This window comes from Falco rusticolus, chromosome 4 (genome assembly GCF_015220075.1).
Source record: "Falco rusticolus isolate bFalRus1 chromosome 4, bFalRus1.pri, whole genome shotgun sequence".
Classification (NCBI taxonomy): Eukaryota; Metazoa; Chordata; class Aves; order Falconiformes; family Falconidae; genus Falco; species Falco rusticolus.
Genome location: NC_051190.1, coordinates 88,937,740 through 88,961,958, shown reverse-complemented (window position 1 = coordinate 88,961,958; position 24,219 = coordinate 88,937,740). Strand labels below are relative to the sequence as shown.

The window sequence follows — 24,219 nt, the reverse complement described above, 5'->3', positions numbered from 1 at the left end:
GAAGTGGGAATTATCTCACTGTAATTTTGCTTTTTTGTGCCCTTTCTAGATGACTGTTGCACGTTACCAAGATGAAATAGATGGAGGAATCTTCTCCCCCACAAAAAATGGAAATGAAGCTGTTCCATCTACACCAGCTTTTCCCCTGTCACCAGAGACATCATATGGTAAGGCCTGTCTCTATTTATTTATTTTAATAGCACTATTAACATCTTAGCTGTTACTGAAGAGGAATTGTGCTTTTCCTTCTCTCCTAGTAAAAACACCTCCACTATACCATCAGCGGATTCCTTCCAGCCAAAAGGTCAGCAGCCCACCTGAGCTATACAGAACCAGTCCTGGTAAGATAACTCTGCTTCTTAAATAATTTGAAACTGATCTGTGTACGAAGGCAGCTAACACCAACATGGTTATTCCTTTATAAACAGGACATATACCTGATGAATTTAGACTTGTGCAAGTTGGAGAAATAGAGTTTAGCAGTACTGCTTTAGTTGTATCAAAAAGTAGTAAACAATGAAGAATTATCCAAGAAAGATCTAATGCCATTAGTTGCCAACAGGGCACCTCGTGTTCATGTTCAGTGTCCAGAACTGGTGCGGAGCAATGAGGCAGTTGCATCACTGCAATAAGAGGAAATGCAATTCGGTGTTTGAGGCTGTCCTGGTCACGCTGTCTGCATGTGTGTGTGCGTGGTTTCAGTGTTCCATGATCTTGCTGCTGGTATTTGATAATATCAAAATAGTACTGTCAGGAGAATTGAGTTCCTTATTATTTTTAGTAGGTTTTACCTTCATCGGAGGGAAGAAAGGTGATGTGCATGTTGCCGTCTTTCCAGGCAAGTGAAGCTGACAGTAGAGCTGGGCAGTAGCTATGCTCAAGTCAAGGAGATTCTTAATCAAAGGAGTGAAATGTTCTGGAAGGGTTTTTTGCCACAATACAGTATGTAAATGCAGAACTGTGGAAGAGTAGTTGGTAATAGATGATTACATGGTTAAAGATTTAAAGTGATCTAGCTATAAATTTTATTAATAAAGGATTCTTCTTTGAGGCCTTAACTCTTTGCTGCTAAAAATAGCAGTGAAGTATTGTTAGATGTCACTTTTTCTGTGCAAAATTATTTTAAAACATTAAATTAAAAAAGAAGAAAAGGTGTTTTGCTTGACTGCCTCAGAAAATGCTGGACATAAAAGGAAGCCAACATAGTTTATTTACAACCCAAATAAAAATCACAGACTTTCATTTAAATTGTACACATTAGAGGATATTCAGGCATTAATTTATGTGCATATATATAGTTTTATTGCTTAGGCTATCATTGTCTTAGGCAGGATCTTGATAGTAGTTTCCAATAAATTTGACGGTGGATTTTGATGCAATAGCTAGTGTGTTGTATTTTTAACTTGGAAAAACACTCTTCCCATTTAATTTACCTCATTTAGTAGTTACCAAAAGCAATCAACACAGAATAAAATTATCTTTAGTAATAAAGCAATCTTCTACCCAGGTCAAGACATCTCTTTATGGTTCAGTTGCTGTGGCTTTGCCCTTTACTCTCTCAACTCTTAAACAATTAGCGGTAGATATCCTCCTGAGGGCAGCCTCAGCAAATCAATTACGAGTTGCTTACATTGAGTTAATCTACTGAATGCTTTGTTGTTAAATGGCTTCTATACCTGTTGCTAAGAGTTAGGACTTGCCCTGGAAATTTTTTTTGCTTTTGGTGTATTTCTCTCTGTTTTGTCGGTGATTCTCCTGCTTAATTCCAAATGCTGTCATCTCTCAAATAATGGGTTTAGATACTCAGTTAATGAGACACTGAAAATAATACTCTAGCTTAGACCAAACCAGGTAATTTTCCCTTTGAATGCCCCTTTAAAAATGATGCTCAGGGTCTACTGAAGGCTACAGGTTGGGTGCTCAGCTCCCCATGTATTTGTTTTTAGCTGCAAACATAATGTGCTTTGACACGAAGGTTAGACACGAAGGTTAAAGGTGTATGAGGTGGGTCAGCTAGAGAACATGCAATGCCCCATTAGTGAGCATCTCTAAGAAATGTTAGCTGGGTCACTTTCTCACCAGAGCATAGAAACTTCTATTGCCAGAGACAGTATTAGAATCCTACTTGATATGTGGGGTTTTTTTTATTTTCTCTTTTTTCCCCCTTCACTATTCTACTTTATTTATTGCCTGCATCTACAATAAGTATCTGTCTGCCGTATTTACTTGCTTCTGTGTCTTCTGACTTTGGCAAGAAGTCTTCTCATTACTTTTGCTGCCAATCCCTAACTCACGGCCAGAGCAAGAGCATGGTGTTTTCTGTGTTGAATGAGGCCAAGAATCTGAAGGGAGCAGAAGTAGCTGTCCCCGTGGCTGAGGCTGCTCTAATGCACGTGCGACAAAGGCGAGTCTTATTTGCAAAAAAATATTACATCCCCAATTTTTAGTAGTTTCCTTTGCAGCTTTGCTCTTCCTTTAAATGCTTTCATGGGTTTTATTTTCATAAAAGTATGGAAACATACTGACTGAGCCAGAGATTCTCAACAAATTGAGGCCTTTGGAGTCATGGACTCTGGAGTCTTAATTTCTGCCATTAAGTTATTGTGCCTTTTGTCTCAGTTCAGATCACCCATGAATTCAAAATTGGTTTGTTCTGCATCTCAGCTTTGCTGCTTTTCGGCATTCCAGGTTAGCAGTTAGGATGCTGTAACACAGAGCTACCAGTTACCACGATAATTACTGCCTTATCCTCGCGCCCCCACTCTTCTGTAGGGAATAGCTTTAAGCACAGTTACCCCTTATCATATCAAGGCAGAACTACTGTAATGTTCTATAAAGTATAAATCTTAAAAGAACAATACGGTTTTTTGTATTCTGTGTTCAAGAATTACAATGTCATCCAGTCTTTATGTATGAAATGATAAAATTATCTGTTCTTTTGTAAGTTACTCTTGTTGTAAACTGTGTACCTTGTATCTTGAATGCATCCAATTCTGATTCTTTCTTTATTGACGTGAAAGGCACTATCTTCACTGAAGCCTGACGAAACCCTGTGCAAAATGGTGCTCTTGCTAGCCCTGGAAATCTTAGATTTTCATTCCAGGTGAAACCACTTTGTTATGGAAAATAGTCCATGTATCTGTCTGCATTAGCTATGCCATGCCTCTTCTTTCTCCCCATATGTTTCTTTTAAGACGTCCTGTCTATGCCAACTAGGAAGAGCAGGATTCCCTTCCAGAACCTTGTTCTTTCTCAGGTGGGAGCAAGTTTCCTGAGCCTGTGTTCAGGCATCCAGCACTGCTGCATCAGCACTGCTGCTCCGGTGACCGCTGGCTGCTGTGGTTTCATTGCCCTTCTTGCGTTAACATCGCTTTCAAGTAACACATCACCCACAGAGTTCATTCTGAATTATCTTTTGAAAGACACCTTGTTTCTTAAGACAAGCTCGAGCAGTCTGTAAATTGGCTAGTTTTACAAATAGCCACCAAAAAGCAGGCTCCAGATAGAGCTGTATTTTGGTTCTCAGGGTAACACAATAGCCGTTGTATGTCCCGCAGGAGAGTCCCACGCATCAGCCAAGGAACAGAAGCACTATTTGTAGGCCATTTTGAAGCTTATAAAGGCTCTCTTGTCTTAGACTGCATACAACTACTTGAATTCCCTTTGTATATAGAAGGAACAAAGAAACCATCGGGAGCTCTTTGCCAGAGGACTGAACTCTGGCTGACCATGGCAGCCACTCTCCCCCTCGGGCTGGACGCAAGGACTTGCCCCATCTTCAGCTCTGGCCAGGGCATAAACGGAGCTTTGCAGAGGACCTGCCTTCACAGACAGGCGCTGTCTTGCAGCAGAAGGCAGGGGTCCTTGGAACAAGGGAAGATTGTCTGTAATCCTTTATCCATGTACTGGCAAAGAGAAGACATGGTGCCCTGATTTTCCATCTTTTCTGACCAGCCTGAGTAAACTTGCGTAGGTCAAGCAGCACGTACGGCGGGATGACACCACTGCTGTTGTGCGAGGGATCGCAGAGCCTTCAAGCCTGCATAAGGGCTTGTCTTTTCATACCCACCGTGGAGCTCAGCCTAGATACCACACTCCTTGGGCAAGCTTGTGTTGTGTACGAGTTGCATCTTTTCTAAATGTTGTAAGAAGGTTGTCTTTTCTCCTCGTGCTGTCATGGAACTCTTCAAGATCAGACAGTGGCGTTATTTCCATGGTGTTTCTCCTGCAGGCTCTGTTTTTATGTGGCGGGCACATTGTAGTCCTACATCCCCCCCCCCCCGACTAACAGGCTGACTCTGTTACAGCTCCCAGGAAGGGCAATGAGTGTTTCATAAGTCTCTCCAAAGGCAAAAGGACAGCCTAACAGATAGTCTCATTACTGCATAATTCTATCACTGATCATAATTTTATACTGTTGTAATTGCGTATTTGTTCCAGGATTGTAATTTTTTCCAGTCACTGAGTTGCAAGGGAAATGAAACATACTGCTTAATTGTACGATAAAAATAGTCAAGGTTCTGAACTGAAAATGCTTTCTGTGTATCGGGAGGGTTAGTAGTGTAGGGAATAAAAGGGATACTGATTTGTGAGAATGAAAAATTACCAGTGTATGATGTGCAAAAATTTCTCCACAGTATGAGAAATTTTCATACAATATTTATTTATACCTGCCTTTCTCTTCTCCCCTTAACTCTTTGTATAAGGTATACATATCCAAAGCAAGAGATAGGTATGGACATTTTCCAGGCATCTCAGGTTATTTGCTTAGAATATCAGTGCATCCACTTTGGTCGATGGTTATCACAAGCTCTGTCCTCCTGGAAACAAGGGGGCATTTTGGTTTTTGCTGCTGTTGTGATTTTGGGTTTGAGTTGTTTTGCAGTTGCTTTGTTTTTCTTTTGTTAGTTTTTTGGTTTTTTGTTCGCTTGTTTTAAACTTTGGCACTATAAATACGCAATAAAAATATACAAGTAGAGACCAGAAATGTATGATGTTTACTACAAGGCACCTAGATATGGCTTGTGTTATGTTTTTCATAGTCTTGAAACTGACTTTCACACGTTCATCTTGTGGCTAAAGGCACTGCTCGTCTCTACAATATTTTATGATGAAACAGATAGTGTTTCTTAGTTATGAGAAAACACACAATTTACTAGTGTGTACGAAGCCTCAGTAATGGGCTTCAGGCACAAGTAGAACAGGGCTCAGTTCTACTGTTGGGAGTTGACTGATGTGAACTTAGTCAGGCTTCCAGAAGGAGCATGTGGAATGCGGTAGAACAGAGCCCTAAATGTTCGGAGGCCACTTCTTGGCCATTGTAAACACTGAACTCAATATAATGTGCCAGGCTTTTTCTTTCTGGGTTACTGTTATTGACACATTCAGCTCAGTAAAACTCACCTTTATATACAAACTTTTTATTGCACAGAATTTGGAAATGACAGGATGTATTTTCAGGTCTTTACTGTCACAGACCTCGTTCCCTTTTGCGCCACTGATAACAAAACAGTTCTTAACATTCCTTCAAAATATAAATGTGGAAAATTTGTATCTTGTCTGGCCAGCAGAGAAAGAAGCAACGCTTGCTATCAGCGATTTCGGTCTGGTAATCCAAATTCACAGCACAGGTAATAATGTTCCATCTTGCGTGCCGAATAGATTAACGGTTCAATTTAATTTTCATCAATCCGAATGGTGGAAAGTATGTTGTAACAGAAGAACCAAACTGAAACTGAAAATACATTGAAATACTTGTAGATTATGCCTGATTTTAGTGAGAGATGCCAACCAAAATACTTGCAGTTTAAGTGTCTACCACTGAGCTGTTTGGTAATCAGCTTTAATTGAGCTCCCCCGCTCAGTTTGGCTAAGATTTTCAAGAGAGGTATTCTCCCAGTGCACATGGATTAACTTACGAAAGCTTTATTCTCTGGCTTAGAAATAAGAATGAAATTATTTCAGGATTAATCTATTTAGCTAGCTAAATGTGGACCATTTTTCTTTATAGCCATGTTACATATTTCTACATAAAATTTCCCAAAATCAGTATATATTTTAGCCACTCATTAAAAACTCGAACATGCTATTGATTCAAAGGAGTAAAGAATACAAATATACATACCTGAATATAAAAAGCTAGGGAGTGCCAAGTCCATGGAAGCTGGTATGTGATGAAGAAGCAGTGATTTTGCTGATATCTTTGGCTGATATGTTGAAGCTGGCAAAAGATGCCATTCTTGTTACTGAGTTTTCATAAGAAAGCTCATTGTCTATAGTATACCCTGTCTTGCATTGGTTTTGGATATTGTAGTCTGGCAAAATATTCCAGAACATGAATATATTTTGATTTGTAGCCAATGTCATATCTGATGACAGAATCAAATTTTTTTTTAATCCGGTGCTTATGGCAAGACAAAGGTATTTCATGGTAAAATGTTCCTAAGGCCCCATGAGCTAAATTTCTGCAAGGGGCGGGGTTTGGTGTGACCTACAGGTTGAGCACGAGACAAATTCACGTGCTACAGATGGGCATGGAAAATACGTTGACTTCAGGAACTAGCAGAACACATGATCTAGTGCACATGCAATTCTGTGTGCATCTGCTCTGTAATTCTGTGGGATCTAAAAAAAAAAAAAAGGATGGTTAGGTGCTTTAGCTGTTACATTGAAGAGATGTTCAGTGAAGTTAGTCACTGTCTCCTTTTCTTCCCACACTCACTTTTGGAGCAGGATTTCCATCTGGGTGGAAACACTGCAACTGCTGATCAGGATGAGCTTTAAGCTGTGTCCTGCCCCGTTAAAACTGCATTGGAGAATGAATCACTTACTGATTTGAAAAAACTTCTGGTTTATGCCGTGTGTTTCACCTCCTCTGAAAGTATTCATGTTGATCTTTTTTTTTCTTGGTTTTACTGGATGACTTTTCATTCTGTGTGGGGAAAGTGCTGACTGATAAGGAAATACAAGAATTGAGCCTGTCCCCCTAAAAAGGGGAAGGTAACAGCCCTCTCCGAGGCCAGTTAGCGCTGTCTGCATTATCCGCTTGAACCAAGACACTGCTGAACAGTTAGTGTGGAGCCTTCTGCATAAAATACCGGACATGAATTAACTTTTCTCACAGGAGAAAGAGTGGTGAGGACCCTAAATGTAGAAACGACTCATTTTATCCTCAAGTCAGATGTTGAACTATGTTAAAAGAATGGTAGATCTTGCGAAGAAAATGCTGTCCTGTAGGAATTCGTGTGTAATAAAGTTTTTAGCTCTGGACATTAAAGTCTTTTATATGTTACAAGTCTTCCATCAATGGTAGCTCAACAGATCCGACTGCTCCTCGATCCCACACTAACACCATTAAAGCAATTAATTGCTGGTAGGTTCTCCTTCAAGAAGACTCACCCCGTAGACTTATCCCCTTATTTTGGGGCACCTCACTTTAATCCAGGCTGTCTACTCTTCGTCTGGACTTGACTCACTTTTTAAAGCACTGTGAATTTAAAATGAGATGACTGCCTTTGTTCGAAAGAGTTATTAACTGAGAAAGCCTGGAACGAGCAGCAACACCTTTGTGCTTTGCCTTACGGTCCACTGGAAGCTCCTCACTGCGTATCTTGGCAGTTGACGGCCACACAATATTAAGGCTTTGATTCTGTTTTCAAAGCCCACATTGCAGGGGCTCCTGAGCTCTTCAAAGCCTGCCTGGCCATCAGTAGCCTTGAGTGCCCGACGTGGCGGGGCTGTACCGCAGCGATGGAAGCGCCTGCCACCAAAGTAAGGCTTCATATTTAGGACAGATGCTTTTTAACAGGTGGCCCACAAGCGTAGAATTTACTCACAGTGTATGACAGAATGACCTCAAACCTTGTGGCACTTTCAACAAATTATAAAGCACACTGCGTCTGTGTGGTTTTCCTGCATAACAAAACATTTGAAGGGGAAAACCCCCCAAAATATAAGAGAAAATTGCAGGGGTAGGTCCTGAGCTTTGTGCATTTTGACTTAACGCATTTATGTTATGAAATGCTTCAGTGGTGACTGCAAAATAAACATGAGATGGACCAATGAACCCTCGTAATTTGAAATAGCCGTTAGAAATATGTGGGCAATTTGAGAATTTAGCAACGTTTCAAAATGACACAAAAAAGCTCGTGACGTGTTAATCTGTGTTTGCTGTGCACTGTCAGCGTTCACAACTGAAGCACACAAATAAGCTACTAATAGATGTACTAAATGTACTGATGAGTTACAGTAACAACTTGGATAAAATAAGTGGCCCCCTGCTTTTCTGACATTTCAGAAAGCAAAAAACCAGTATGCTAGGGAATGCAGAGTCACTTTGTTCATTCTGAGAAGTGGAGATGTTTATCAAGTGATGGGTACCAAGTTTTTGGAGTATCGCTTTCAGTATATTCCTGTTCTCTGCAAAAATGAAGTTTTGCTTAAGATACTTGCTGTCATAGTAAATTGCACCCAGTTTGTATGGTGAGTGCGTGCTTTCTCCCTTTTTCTCTCTGTTCAACATTTCGCAAAAACAATTGTGTGTTCTGGGAGATGCTCATTGACAGTTTCCTCTGTACACAGATGAAATGGTGCTTCATTTTGTTGTATTTATTGAACTACATAGGTATTTAACCCAACAGACGCTTACAATAAACAATTAACAATTCTGATATAAGTATTGGATTTAACATTAACCCTTATTGTCTGCACATGGCTTACTTATTTTCAAAAAGCCTTGAAAAATCACACAATTCCTTTAATAGCCTTTGGAACTGTCAGTTTGCTTTTGTTTCTTTTTGCCTCCTGCCCTCTTCCGCCATGCCCTGCTCTGAAAACCTGATACATGAGTTTTCTCTTGTATGTGTATACTTTTTTCCCAAGTGACTTTAGGATTCCTGAGGGGCTGCAGGTATGCTGAATTTCTTCCCCTCCATTCCCAGAAGGTTTGGCACCAACTTAGTACTTGGAGAGAATTCCTGGAGAGGAGAAAACCTCGGCATGCGCGTGTCTCTGTCTCTGTCTCTGTGTGTGTGTGTGTGTTGGGGGAGAAACAGCAGGAAGGAAGCTGGGGAGGAGTGGAGTTGCTGTGGCTGGCGCTGGGGGATGTGATGAAGGTATGTTAAGAAAAACTAGTAAAGAAAGCAGAATAGATTCTTGGATTTTGGGTTGGTTGTTGGTTGTTTTTTTTTCCCCAGTCCTTCATCAAACACTGTGTTAAAAGCACAAACTCTAAACAGTGTGTAAATAAAATGAAGTCTGACAAGTACTGCATCTATAGCATTTAATGAAAAGCAATGTGAAGCAATCTTGAGTATTTCAGGCGCACTGCTAGTTTGTGCCCACAGTTGTCACTGTTTTTTCTGAATATTCTCAGCTTGTGTCAGTGCTCTCACACTGTTTTGAGGATTTGTCCAGAGAGCTTCAAGAATAAAGTAAATGAAAATGAAATTATTTGTTGGGAGGTTATAAAACAACCATGAAGATAAGGTAATGCTGTAGGTGAGATGTTCTGGATCTGTGGGATAGTCGTTGGGATCCTTGAATTGATCTGTGTACCAGATAAACTCTGGGAAATAAAAATTATAATAGAAAGATTATATGGACTTCTTTCTGAGAAGATGAAATTGTACCATGCAAGTTTTATCACTTTCAAAAAGCCTGAAAAACTTTGTGAATTCTTATTAATCTTTTATTATATTCAGATTTTTGTTTACATTGTTTTTTCTTTGAAGGTAAGTAGGGAACAAGTTAATGAAATTGAAAAGAGGGTTAAGGGAACATTCATTCAGATGTCTTTAATTACTGGAGCCAAGCTGAGCTTTTATTTGCATAGATTTACCCACCAGTATCAGAAAGTTGAATCCTATAAATGACCCTAAAGTTCATATTGTGTTAATTTTTTTTTAAATGTTTTAATGCAAAAATTGGTATAAATGATGTCAAAAAACTGAAAAGGTTTGTTTTTCCTGAGCACTCAAGGACCCCTCTGAATGGAGCATAGAGAACAGACGCAGCTCCTAGTTTCCTAAGGTGGGTTGCATTAGATTATAGCTTCATTCCACGCTTGGTCACAGCGAAATGTTAGCCAAAAATTAGCAAAATACTTATTGTTCTGGAGAACAGTGGGAGTATTTTAAAAATAACTTGAGAATACACATCAGTTGTGGCTTGCTTTTTTCATTGTTGTTATTTCAATGCTTTCATATCAGGTCGAAAGAGAGTCTATTATTCATACCTTTCAGTTCAGGGATTCTGAAGGGTCCCTGCTGGTTGTAATTTTCTGCAGACTGATTTGTTGCCAGTTGAAAGATGACATACTCGGAGCCTTGATAAAACCTCCAGGCTATGCATAACATATACATAAACTGCCCATTTTCATGGAAGCTGGGACCTGTGTAAGTAAGAGGGAGCTCATACTGCACACGTCCCTTCAAGTTATGAGGTCAAGCTCCAACATCGTATGAAACAGCAAAGTGTAATGTTAAAGAAAATGTTTCTGCTGTGCTTAGATCTCATTTCTTTTACCTTGCCATTTATTTCTGTCTGAGTAGCAGCCTAGCAATTTGAAAACTCTGCCTGCCTGTGTTCAATTGCTACAAATATTCTGGCAATGAATTTATTATAAAGGATGTTTGAAAAAGAAGACAAAGTTTAAGAAAACACTAGAAAACAAAACAAGGAATGCTGAATATGTTCAGAGTATGTCCTCTATAAGCAGTATTGGTTCTAGAAATTTCATTGCAATTTTTGCTCTGTCAGGGAGCACACTAGCCAGTCTGTTTGGATCATTGCTAAGCACCAGAGTCAGCTCACCACATAGATGCACTGTGAGACTTGTAAAAACCTGCCTGTCAAAGAACTGTTTCCAGGTGTCACTCAGGAAATTAATGCGTCAGGGTAAAAGGCCCAGGTGTCGCTGGGAGAGAGTACCAGAGCAAGGGAGTGTTAGCACTGATGGTCCCATCTCCGGCACTTTACAGGCTGAGGAATCCTCCTGTCCTCCTCCCGCCCATGCTGAGGGCTGTTCAGTTCAGCATCGCAGCCAGCAAAGTAAATATTCTGACTTTAGTGCAGTGACATTACGTGTGACCCCTCAGGTCTTGCCAGGTCTGCACAGTCACGCTGTTAAAGCCAGTGGCATTTGTAAGCGCGATTCTCTTCTCCATTTTGCACCAGCTGAACCTAGGTGTTTTGTAAATCACATTTAGCAGGAGGAAGAGCTTTTTCCATGTGAATTTAATAGCCACTGAGAGTACCTGTATGTTACGGGAGAGGTCCAAGGTCATCTCCCTCTCCTGTGTGATTATCAGCAGGGCTTGAGCCGGGCTTTCCTATGCAAGTTTGAAAACTGTGGTGCTTTTGAGCCAAATTTCTTTTTTTTTTTGCTTAGTTCATACACGTTACTATGTGATAGAAGTTGGAATCATGGGTAGAGCAGGCTCCTCACAGGAGGAAAACTTGTACGCAGATCTGAAGCCTGATTTGGAGGAAGTCTTGTGAACAGGGTGCAGGGTAACAGGCAAGCTCTGTTAGAATACTGGAGGTCTGTAGGTGTGAAACTGCTGTAAAAATACTCCTCTGGTCTGGAATTGTCATGTTAGCATAAAGCACCCCTTGTTCGGTGTTTGTAACCTAGCCTTAGGTGATTCTTCCTAAGCTTGCATTTCCCATCCATTCCATGGCAAATCCAGGCTAGTGCCCCGAGGCTGTGCATTCTGTCTGGCAGCAGCACATCTGCAAGTGCCACCCTGTAGCTCCAGCCTTCCTGCAGCTCCAGTCCCAAGGCTTTCTTTCTTGAGAGAAAGCAGTAGCACTATGTTGTATTTATTTATTTAAGGGGGTTTTATATTGACCTGCCAAGATAACTGATTGTATTTGGAATATACGCCTTGTAGCTGGAAAGATGATGGCATTTCCAATGGTGCTGAACACAGGTTTTTGTCATTTTCACTGCTTATCCATGAAAGCTTATAATTTCTAAAATTCAGGCGATAAACAGTGTAATTCTGAGCTTGTAAATGACAAAAAAAATGATTTATACAATCAAATTATTACACAGGAGAACCTGTGTTTTTATAAACCTTCAGTGTTGTAACTTTCAATCATGGTCCAATAGCAGATGTGCCTCTTCAGTTAAACTTGAAATACACCCTGGTAATACGCTGGGAGGGGGTTGATTTTGGTTGGTTTTTTCTATTTTTTTTTTCCCCTCTTTAAGAACCAGTGAAAAATTGATTACTTGAGAGTTTCTGAAGCACTGTTTTAGAGAGTTTGGTTTCTATTTTTCCCTTTCAGTGGGGGAAAAAAAAGTCATGCATTTCCCCACATGAATCTGCTGTTTGGCCAAATAACTATGCATGTATTCATTGAAGTGTATATGAGTAATATGTTGCATATGTATTAAAAAGAGAACCTGAAGCTGAGAAGCAGTCTTAGTGTGCGTAAGACTAATTGTTGTTTGTTCTGAAGATGGAACAGGTAGGCCAGTGGCAGAACGTCATTGGCAGTTGAACAGAAGCACCAGACTGGGTGAGCAGCCTGGCAGGTGGGGGCTGTTCTTGCATGTACCTGTTGATGCTAGTTAGCAGTGCACATGGGCAGCATGCATTTTTGAGATGCTACTCGTCTTTTTGTCTGGAAAACCTTAAATTACCAAAAATTCATGGGAACAACTACTTCCCTTGCTATGGTTACATGAAACAACCTTAATGCCTGTGATGTGACAGGGTAATCCATGTAGTCGGATGGAAGGCTGATGGAGAAGAAAGCTCCAAAAAACTGAGGTACAGCTAGGAGCACAGCTTTTCAAAACTTAAAGTCTTAAAATGATCCTGGGTTTGGGTGCCTGGGTGTCTGCTGCATCCACAAGTCAAAGATGTCCTGTAATTTCAGAATTACGGACCTGCCGATGATGAGTAAGGAAGTAGAGGAGATAGGTATTCAGTCCCACTGTGGTGTTTACAGTCCAAAGGCCATATTGGTCTGTGGTTTTCTTTCAACATGCTGTTCTCCCCTCTGTTAATTCTCTTCATGTTTATTCCTTCTTTCAGAAAAACAGAGAACTAAAATTAGTCTTGTGTTTTTCTAAACCTGTGTTGGGCATGTTCTCTCATGAAGCCATTCGTATTCAGGCACCTAGGAGAGAAAATCTCAAACACACCGTCACTTGAGATTGACTCTCACATTGTTGTCATGCGTGGGGGAAGCAGGGCGCTGTATGCCATTCCTTTGTGGATTGTGGGGTTTGCTGAATTTGCTCCTGAGGGCCTCGGCTAGGCACCCTCCCACAGGGTTTGCTGTTGGAGGGGGGTGCATGCTACGATTCAAGCCCTGCATTTTAAGCTACTTTGATGAGACGTTATGTGATGGTTCTACTGAAAGTGGGAATCTCGTGCACTTGGTCTAGGAGAGCTGCACACAGGTCTGGCAATGTGAGGGAATACTACCGCCCAGGCGGGGATGGAGGATCTGGTCCTTGCCTCTGTGCCATGCCTGGCACAGCCATGAAACCCATTCTCCTTCCCAAATAACAGACCTTCTCTTTGGGGGTGGCATTAGCTCACAAATTGCATTCACCTAAACCCAACCAGCTCCTCACCTGAGGCATCCAACACCCCCCTCCCCTTCCTAACTTCTTACTCCTGGATTTTGCTATGCAGGAACATTTCAGTCTAGCCCTTTATATCTCCTGGCTTTATAGTTTCAGGTTTTTGTATTTTTATTTTATTTTCCTTCCCTGGATCTCATCTCAGCTGTTTGAAACTTTGAGCTTGTGACAGGACTGACAAAAGGCAAGTTTTTCTGTCAAGCACCTTTTGTTTTGTCATTGCAAGTGTTGGTGGCAGAGAGATGTCGTGACGAACGGCCCCCTGAGTAAAATCGAACCTGATTGTTAGAAAGCTTCAGGGAGGAAATAACAACTCTCTTAACAAAGGGTGAATCTGATAAAGCGTTGACAAAACTCTCAAGTATATCAAAGATTTTCGTTGCCTGGTTTCTGCTTGCATTACATTCATACGTTATTTTGGAAATGAGCCCTTTCCCGCGGAACCCAGCCTGCCCGTGGTACTGCAGACCTGTGTTCAGCGTGGCAGTCGTTGGCCTCTTCACATTTAGCAGGCATCAATGGCCGAACAAGGAAGCTTTCAGCACTTGGAAGTCAGGAAGGAAACAGGACAGCCAAAGCTTTCCTGTGATTACAGTGCTTTTTATGCCAAGCCAGGAGCGCTTTCTGTGCCGAGCCATTTTCTCTAATAACTGTTGTTTATAGGCATTTGAAGACCGGGTTCGACTACATGTGTCTCTGCCAGGAAGCACCCAAAGCAAAGGGAAAGTGTGACTGTGCAGTAAACGCACGGGAGCCCGCGGCGGCAGCGCTGGCTGTCGCGCCGCGGGGCCGGGCTGTCCCCAGGGCTCGCCGGAGGGCCGCGGTGCATCGCGGCGGGGGCGCTCTGGGCGCAGCCGCTGTGGAACGGCTCAGTGGGAGCAGCGGCTACGGCGAGAACCGGTGGCAGGAGCGAATATTGTTATTGAGGAATAGTATGCTTTAGTTTAGCTTTTGTTCTGTGGAGAAAGCGAAATTCTGGTCCGTTTGCCAGTCCTCCGCTCGGTGTAGCTGAGCGCTACCGGACGCGTTCCGGACGCAGGGGCAGTTTGCCGCTGGGACTCTGACAGTCTGACAGGAAAGAGTTAAACGGGCCCGTTGGTTTCTGGCCGTATCGAGCCATTTCCTGCAGCCACCGGCGGGGAGAGCCCGGTGCCCTGGGGCGCGGGGGACGGTCTGAGGGGAGAGCGCGCTGCGCGCCCCGGCGGCTCCGCTCGCCTTGCCGAGCCGCGCTGAGCGGGGCCGAGCGGGGCCGGAGCGGCTCACACGTGGGGGAAGGAGCCGGGGAGCGAGTCAGCCCCGGCCCGGAGCGCTGCGCCCGCGGGGCCGCTGGGCTTTTGGCCACGGTGCAGAAATCGCTTCAGTCACCTCTTGGTTCGGTGTCCTGGAAGGCGCCGGCAGAAACGGCGCTGCGAGGTCAGGTGAAGCGGAGACAGACACACACATAGAGGCGTCTGCTTCAAACCCAAACAACCCCAAAGAAACAAAACCCCCTAAAATCCTCTAACAAAAAACTCACCCCCCCAAAAAACCCCCACAACAAACCAAAACAAAAAATACCAAAAGAACAAAGCAAAAAAAAACAACCCAAAACAAACAAACAAACAAAACTGAAAGCAAACAAAAAACCAAGAAAGAACAAAAATGAAAGCAAACAACTCAAGAAAAAAAGTAAATGAAAGCAAAAAAAAAAAACCACGAAAAAAGCAAAGAAAACCAAACAAAAAAAGCAAAAGCCCCAGAAAGCACAAAACAAAAAAAACCCAAACCCACAAAAAAAACCTACAAAAAAGCCCCCCAAAAAACACAGAGCAAGAAAACCCAAAACAAAACAAAACCAAACAAAAAAATCCCACCCCAAACCACAAAGAACTTCCCACCCAAACAAATAAAAAAAAACCCCCACAACAAAAATCGCCACCCCAGCGCTGCGGCTGCCGCGCTGGAGACGAGTGGCAGGCGCCGGGCGGGGGCGGGGGCTGTGGCTGCAGGGGGAGGCGGGGCTGCGGGGAGGGCGGGGCCGGGGCTGCGGGGGGAGGCGGGGCTTCGGGGGGGCTGGGGCTGCGAGTGGGCGGGGCCGGGGCTGCGGGGGGCTGTGCGGCGGGAGGGCTGGTGCCGAGCCCCGGGGCGGCCCGCGGGGCTGCTGGGCTTCCGTGCGCGGCGCCCGGAGCCAACAAAGATTTCTCTCAGGCCGCGCTGCAGGAGCGAGGTGCCCGTATGGCTTCCGTAGGTAGGCGTCCATAGGTAGGCTCCCGGAGGCCTGCGCGCCCGCTTTCGCTGTTTTTTCGGGGTTTTTTTTGTGCGTTTTCTGTAATTGTTTCGCGGATCTTGCGCTTGAGTGGCTGCGCGCCGTTTGCGCGCCTCCGGCTGCGCGGCGAGGAGCGGGGAAGGCGAGGGCGGGGCGATGCCGGGCGGGCGCCTGTGCCGGCCCGCGGCTGCCCGCTGTTGGTACTTTTTGCGGTCGGCGGCGGGGGCAGCGGGCCGGCGGGACAGCGGGGCCGGGGCAGGCCCGGTTCCACCGAGGGGGAGCCGCGGCTTTCGGCGGGTGGTGCCGCGGGCTGTGCCGGGGCTGCTGCGCTCTCCTCCCGCGAGGAGCTGTGGGGGATGCGAGGCAGGCGTCACACCTCCTGCCCAAAGCGTGACAAACAGACTTCGTCAAACACTCGGCCTTCCCTGAGGGAGGAATATCGTGTCGTTTCCCTGCTTGCTCGCTGGTGAGCCGAGCGGTGGCTGCGGCCCTGGTGCCGGAGAGCGGCTCCCGTCCGGTCACCTATTCTTGCTTTTTTACTTCAGATCTGAATTTTGCACCAAAATCGGGCGCGGGCAGGCGCAGCCGGGGCAGGGCGCAGGGCGCATCCCGGTGCCGGCAGCGGGTGCTGGTGTGGGAGCCACAGCCCGAAGCAGGGACCCACCGGGTCATGATTCCCAAGAGACAGATAAAGAACACGCCGTAGCTGCGCTCCGCAGGCTGGCTGCGTGATGCTGAACAACCCTGAAGATAAACGGAGCTGCGTTTGGGTTTACCTGGTTTAATTCCGGGTGGTTAAGAGCAAAGCTCCGTGCCTGGCCTGGCAGTAGCAGTGGTGCCGCTCGCAGCCACAGCGCCAGCCTGGCACGAGGGTCACGTTTGGGCGGGGGGTCTGGCAGTTGGAGGGCCAGACCGAAGTGAGGTGGAAGTGAGATTGGTCAGTGGCAGCCCAAGCAGTGCCTTGGTGGCTTCCAGCCCTCCTGCGTGCCAGCAGCTGGGCCTCCCCACCACCCTGCCGGCACCTGGGAACTGAGCTGAGGCAGGGCAAGAGAGCTCAGGCTGCTCTGCTCACTCTGGGAAAAGTAGATGGGATCGTACCATGACGTTGGAGATTTCATTTGGGAGTCTTGAGTGCTTGCTGTCCATGACTGCTGGAACGTCAGCCCCAGGCTCAGTGCCGCCTTCGTTTGCTCAGGATTTGCTCCAGCTTGCCCCCCTTGCCCCCGTGGCTTTGGCTTTGCAGTGGAACTGTCAGGAGACGTGAGTTGCATTTTCCAGTTTGGGACAGGCAACTTGGACCTGCATCTCCCATGCTCAAGCAGTTGCAATACCAAGCAAGCTGCAGCGTGAAGGGTGGACGTTCCGTCCTCTTTTTGAGAGAGAAAATTTCCTTTCTCCAAAGGTGCTTGGTGTTTCAGGGCATTCTGCCTGAAAAAGTATTACTGTTCATTTTGAAGGTACTAATTTACACACTTCTGATTCCCAGTGGCTTTTTTCCCCCCTCTAAAACTATTGCAGTTTAGTTTATAACTTGGTGAAAATTGTTGTATTCAGCAGTGGGAATATCTGAAATTCCAGGATGAGATAAACCACAATAAAAATGGAATTGGTTGTCTCTAAAGCCACTTAACTAATTTGTTGTGAAAACCTGGTTGTGGGCATGTTAATAATTAGATTATAATTGTTTTGTTGGATTTGGTTTTGTTCATCACTGAATGATCTGCTGTACTGAAAGACTGAACAGTAGTGCTCTTGTTGATGTGTTACAGACCGACAGTGGCTCTCTTCTAAAAGAATGTTTTAATAAATGTTACATTTTATGTTTGCATGTGACCCGGATGGCTTGAGGAGATGCCTCCGCAGCTGATTTGCATTCCTAAGACAGCAAAGCTATGCTTAAAGTCAATAGCAGAGCATCTGCAAGATCTTTTAAAATACATGAGAAGACATGTGCAACTCATTGCTCCAATCCCTGGGGAAGTTTCTTTGTTGTTTTTTTCCCTGGTATTATTTGGGAAAATAAAACAAATTGGTATAAGGAAGCCCTTCAGAAAGGCGTGATAAGGATTTTACTGCTTTGAAGATGCTGTATTGCAAATCCTATTCAGCAAATATGACTTAGTTGTGTTTTGGTCATTTTGAATGAGCGTGTGATACCAGGCATCTGTGAAATGGCGTAAGGCTCAGTCAGTGGGACAGGTATTTCCTCAGTAGAAAAGAAGCCAGATAGTAAGATCTTCAGGGCAGGGGCTGTGGATGGAGGAAAGTGTGGTCTTGTAAATCATCCTTTTGATGCTTATCCCTGTGCAGACGGGGGCAGAGGGTAAGTGCAATTAATTCCCTGATCCTAGGGTTGCCTGGGGATAAGCTGACCCCTGGCATAGCTTCAGAGGCTGCATTTGTTTTTAACTGGCAGGAGCCTCTGTGGGCTGTTACAGGAGCTAGAAGTTGCCGGAACACAGGAATGTCCCAGTGTGCGCCCACTCTTGTCATGCATCTTGCCAGCAGGAATCTCCCATGGGAATGGTGGAGTGCCTGCCTTGCACACCCGGTGCTTTGCTGGGGAGGGCTGCTGTGCCTGGGGTGTTTCCTCAAGGGGCTACATGGATCATTTACAGCCCTATTTAGGCATAAGGCAAGAAAATTTTTTATTTTTTTAAATCCTAAATACATTTGAGAGATTCCCAAAACACAGCAAATGCTTTCTGAATGCACACAGTAACTACATGAAGTTAGAAACCTTCAGTACTGCAGTGCAGTTGACTTATTTGCTAGCAGTTTGGGTTCTGACTGTTGAATGTGTTATTTCTTCTACCAAATAAACGCCTCTGAGAAGTGCTTTACCACCTCTTCAGATCTGTCGTTTTATTTCCCGGCTCGTCAGCCACCAGGTTGTTGTGTTTTTGGGAAGAGCCAAGCACGTTATGCATACTCTACCAAGACCCTTCCTGGTGTTCTGTAATGAAGCCGCTGAAGCTGACCTTCCTAGGTCAGTGTGAGGATGCTAGAGTCATCATCCTCACAGCTTCTCCAGCTTCAGCCCGACTACGTGGTTACTTGCAAAGAGAGCTGATCCACTGAAACAGGCATTAGCAGAATCTCTGAGCAATAGGAGTTTTGTCCTTTTCTTCACAAGCGTGAAAAAAACCTGCTATACCTGTTCACTGTTGGTGGGACGGCGGGTGCCCCGTGTTGATGGTACATGATTTTGGCTTATGACATGGTTCTCCTTCTGAAAGAAGGTAGGCAGTTGTGGAGAAGAGTTTGTGGATGTGCATAAAACACAGCAGATTCCAGGCCAACAGGTAAACTCCCTGTTCCATCTATAGAAAGAAAACCCAACAAAAAAATGCCAAAATTAAACCCCCCTCTTTTTACCCCTTAGCTGCATGCCCTTTTTTCTGTCAGTGTGTTAGACTAGTGGTCACCCAAGTGGGATGTATGCACCCCAGGTGGTGCACAGGATAGTCCATTGGCATGTGGGAAGAAACCATTAAAACTTAAATACACATATATGGGGGACACGTGTTCAAAAATTTCTTACTGATGGGCTATGCAACGAAGAAAGTTTAGAGGTTGCTGTCTTAGACGCTTCTGTGTGATGAAATTAGTGTTAGCATGGAAAGATGGAAATGGTGTTTGGGAAGCAGCTCTGGGGGTGTGCAGCCCAGCCTGTGACTCAGGACTGTGACAAGTAATGGACCTTGCTCTGCCTGCGTTGGGAAGCCCCTTCCTGATGGAGGTTCCACCACAGCCCTGGTTAACCTCTTTGTATTGCACTGCCTGCAGTGACGAGGCTCTTTTTGATTTCTAGTGAGAAATGTCTGGTAAGGTTTCAGTGTGGTTCAGTGAAGCAGAATCATTTGTATGGACATAAACCATTATTTTAAGTTCTCATATTTTCTTAAGAAAATTTTCTTACGAATTGATAATACCCAGTTGAGGGAGGAAGAGTTAACCTGAGCAAAAAAAAAAGGGTCTTTAGTTGGCATACCTTCGTTTTGCTGTTTAAAGTGAAGTAAAAAGCAAAATCATGAAAAGAAGATAAAAACTGTGTTAGTAAAACTGTGTTAGTATTTTAGGATTATTTATTTTTGCTAAATAAATTAGAGTTCTGAAGAAATGCTGGGGAAAGCAGAGCTTCCGTTGCTGTAACGAAAGCCAGTAAAATAGCTGGCTAATCTTAGAGTAGAAAATCCTATTTATTTATAAAATATACTTGTAAATAAATTGGTGCAGATTTTCATGCTTCCTCAGAGCTCTGTGGCAGTGGAGACTTCATACAGCTGGGTGACTGCGGGGGGGCGAATAACAGGGTGCTGGTTTAGCATTGGGTTGCTGCAGGTTTTTTTGGGGAGATTGCTGGAATGACAGCAAGCAAACGATGGTTGTTGTCTCCATCTACAAGCCGTCACTTGGAATACCTGTTTTCTAAAATATCTTACAAGAAATGTGAAAAGCTTGAAGCAATTAATTTCTTTTTTGAGGACCGTGCACAGGAAGGGTTTTTTTTGCTGCCTGGTGGTGTTAGGAGTTTTGCTTTCAGTGTGTATGGCTTGGGTCAGCTTACCTGTGTTTTAACTCTTCTCAACCAAAAGGAACAGCAATACAATGAATGGACTGTTGTTCTCAGAGCTCTTTGAGAAATTAAGGAATAGTGGTGCAGGCTGGCTAGCAGCAACGGTTTGGGGGAATTTAGCCCTGAGTGCGAGGTGGAATGACTTGTGCTGGAAAGGCTAGCATCTGCTGTGCAAGAGAGAATAACATTACTCCCTTCCCTGGCAGCTGAGATGAAAAAAAGCCAAGACCTTAAGCATCTTTCATTGGTTTCCACATATTCTATGGAAGGGAACAGCGGGACCAAAGGTGATGGGTTTCATGGAAGGGCGTCACTTGGTTGGCTGTATTTTTGTGAATTTGAAAGCCAAATATAGCAAGTATAAAAGGGCAAAGTTTCAGTAAAGTCAGTAGTTTGCAGACTGATGAAAACGAGAGAGGGTTTTGGCATGATCTCAGTCTCTCTTACTAATTTTGGCACCTTAGTGTTTGGAAGAGCAGGAGAGCGAGCGTGGGGGAAGCCGGCTTCGCCATGAGAACCTCGCAGTGCTGATGGGCTTGGAGAGGTGTTGGTTTGTGAAGCGTTCAAGCAAGCCGCCTGGCTGTCTCCGTTCTCCCCACGCAGGGGTCTGAGTCCTGGCCTGCCCAGCCAGCTCTGTGGAGGCTGCTAAGGAGCTCCTTAGCTTCGCCAGTGCTAATTCTGCTGTTGGCACTCTGTCAGCTGCTGGAGGGACTCTCTTTCCAGCAAGCCAAATCCTTTTGTCATGATTTTGCTGTTTCCAGGGTTTCTGGCTCTACATAGTAGCAGAAGCCTGGGCTGCTCTGCGCTTGCTCTGTGCCGTGGGAATGGTGCACACCTTCGCACTTCATCCGGTCCCGTTGGCCGCTGCTGGACGCTGCACACCAGTACCTCTCTTCCACTGAAGCTCTCTTCCTTGCTCCATTTTTTTCTTAGAAATTGTGGTTTCCCAACTAATCTGTCAACATTTCCATTGCTGAAATATTGGCAAAATGTCTTAGAAGAACTAAAATTGTGCCAGCTTAGTGTCATTAGCTGTGTACTTTGCTTGTCACTGGTTTTGCTTTCATTGATTGTTCCCCTGATAAAGCTTTCCTCACTTTTTGCCTTTTGTAGATTTTAAGATATGGAAAGAAACATACCTAAACAAACCTCTCTCATAAAATGTGCATAAGATCTTAATCTGGTACTTTCTGTCTTATTGATACACTTCAAGCCATGGAGCCATCCACTGTGTCTCTAGATAGGTTGTTCTAATGCATAATACTGAAGGCTAGAGTTTTCTTCGATCCTTGCTCTGCATTTCCTTGTACATGTAATGTCTCAGCTCTGAGTTGAGCCTAAATCTTCTGCAAGACCTGCAGGTCAGTGGCGGAGTAACTTGCTTAATGACTAATGAAATTTAATACTGGAAAAGGGAAGTGGCCATCTTTTGACCCTTGGTCTCCCAGATAATATAAAGTTGTATCAGCAAAGACTATTGTCCTAGAAACTTCTACAGTTCCCTAGGTGTGGAAGGGAGAGATGAACAACTCGGGGCTGTGGTGGAGTTCACATTGGCAGCAGTGGACACTCCAGATGGTGGCTGGAGCCAGCCGGATGCCAAGCTGCAAAGTGCCGTGGAGTTTCTGGTGGATGCTGTGGAGTACTGCGTGCCTTTCTACAGAGACGTTTCAAAGGGAGGAAGGTCTTGAGAGTGCTTGTCTGGTAGGACGGGTGCAAGGGGAGCTCTGGGAGAATGAGAAGTATCAAGTCCTTAGTGGAGTGCAACCATCCAAAACAAATAAAATACTTCCGTGGTGTATGGAAGATACCGAATGCTCGTTCATTACATTCCCAGGTGCCTTCAGTTCTCTCTTTGTAGATGAGTTTGTCAGGAAATCTGTGTAAAGGAATGGGCTCATCAGCTGTTGGTGTGAACAGCGAGAGGTGAAGCAGAGGGACCCCTGAATGAGAGTGTTGGGTCGAGGGGTGTTTCACAGCCACTATTCTTGCAGGTCTTTCGTTAGGCTGTTTTTTTTCATCATTGCTGAAGCCGTCAAAGGATGGATCGAGGAACAGACTAAAATGTAAAAGTATTGCACAAAGCTTCTGATCCTTCTGCTGCTCTTTAGGGCTGGCCGTGGCTTGGTTACTTTGGGTTACTTTAGAGCAGGATGCTTTTCTGGGTCCATCCAGCTTTTAGGCTGCCTTGAGATAGTTTTGGGGGTGGTCAGCTGAGGGCTGTGGGAGCGGAGCGGTGACTGAGAGCTCCCTTTCCCCAAAAGATGTAACTGAGGGTCTGGACTGGACTTCTCAAGCTCGTGCAGGGCAGGTTAGCTATCACCTCGCAAAAAGGACTGCAAAGATGGAAATGTATGAGAAGCTGCTAAAATGTAAGGTATGATAGTGGCACAGCTGCTCCTTTCATTTCCCTGCCATCATTGCTGGACCGTTGTCTCCAAACAGTGGATTGTTTTTCAGGGTTCCTTTTTAGCTTTAACAGATTTAGTGGATTAGAATACAGGTTAATCTATAACATCTTCCTTTGTGTGGCTGTGTCCTGGACACATCCAGGAGCTTCCGCTTACATCTGAAAGAAGCTTGCAACTCTTACAAGTATTTGTCCTTTTGCTGCCAAGTGGGACAGCAGAAGAGTGAACTGGGTATTTTTCTGCCTTGCATGTGGGCACAGTAGTGTTTGGGTTTTTTTCTAAATGTCACTTTTCAGTAGTGTGTTGAGCAAAGTCCGTTTCCTCTGTTAGCTTCTGCCTGTGAAGCTGATGATCAGTGATAGTAAATGTAGATCTGCAGGTCTGACCTGGATGTGTGAAGAGACATGAATGTGAGTGACCCTGGTTTTGTTAGGGCGCTGCACTTGTTACGTTGTCAGCGCTCTTACAGACACAGTGGTGTAGATGTCAGAGGGGCCGCAGCACATCACGAAGCACTGATGCTTCCCAGCAAACGTGCCCGGGGGGGTTTGTACCATGCCTACAGAAATCCTGTAGAAGCTGTGAGATTGCACTGAACTAATGATTCTGTGCGATAAAGGGTTAACAGCTGACCCGTGAGCGTGGGCTCTGCATCAGACAATAGAGAGGACATAGCTGAAATATTCAGCAAGCTTATTTTTAATTGAAATATAAACAAAGTTGCTTTCATGGGAAGTGCCCTTCAGATATACTTGTTTCCAGCTTGGGAAGAGTTGTAGAGAGTTTGTGTTCTTTCTGCAGGTTACCTGCCTGGCTGCCGACATCTTTTCACTCTTAGTTCAGTATTTACACCTGTGAAAATTGGGTGTAAAAAGAAATGCTGTATCTGTGAGCATGGCCAGCAGTCCTTCTCCAGGCAGCGTTTGGTGCTTTAAAGGTGACAGCATAGTCCAAGGCCTGAAACGGGCAAGGATCATGGCTTGGTCCATTTCTTCAAGCAAGTGCTTTTACTGGTGGGAGAAGGAGAACTGACTGGTGTGTAAAAGCTTTAAATCAGCTCTTACGTGCGTAGCTGAGATCCCTTTAGAGTGGGAGAAGAATCTTTCTGGGAGGAGTGCCACTCCCCTTCCAGCCCCCAGGTTCTTGCTAACTGGAGTCCGGTGACTCCTCTATAGAGTCAGTATCAGGGGAAGCAGGCACAGAGGCACGAAAACAAGCAAGCATATGGAGTTAAGCTTGTGGTTGTCATTCCTGTGCCTGCAGGGAACACGTTAATCTCTCACATACAGCAGCAGCCATCTCTGCCTGTGGTATCATTGGGAAGCACCTGCAGGTTGATGTGCACAAGTGAGATGTCTGTTGCACTTGGGATATTTTG

General features: G+C 44.5%; 1 protein-coding gene across 9 annotated transcripts in view; it reads left to right on the top strand.

Annotated features, from left to right (window-relative positions):
* Positions 1 to 24,219, top strand: part of TNS3 (tensin 3) — a 235,740-nt gene that overhangs the window by 184,674 nt on the left and 26,847 nt on the right. For all 9 annotated transcript variants that reach the window (XM_037386083.1, XM_037386084.1, XM_037386080.1 and 6 more), the window contains 2 exons: positions 50 to 167; positions 258 to 341. In XM_037386083.1, coding sequence (XP_037241980.1) covers positions 50 to 167; positions 258 to 341 — 202 coding nt within the window. The remainder of the gene's footprint in view (positions 1 to 49; positions 168 to 257; positions 342 to 24,219) is intronic.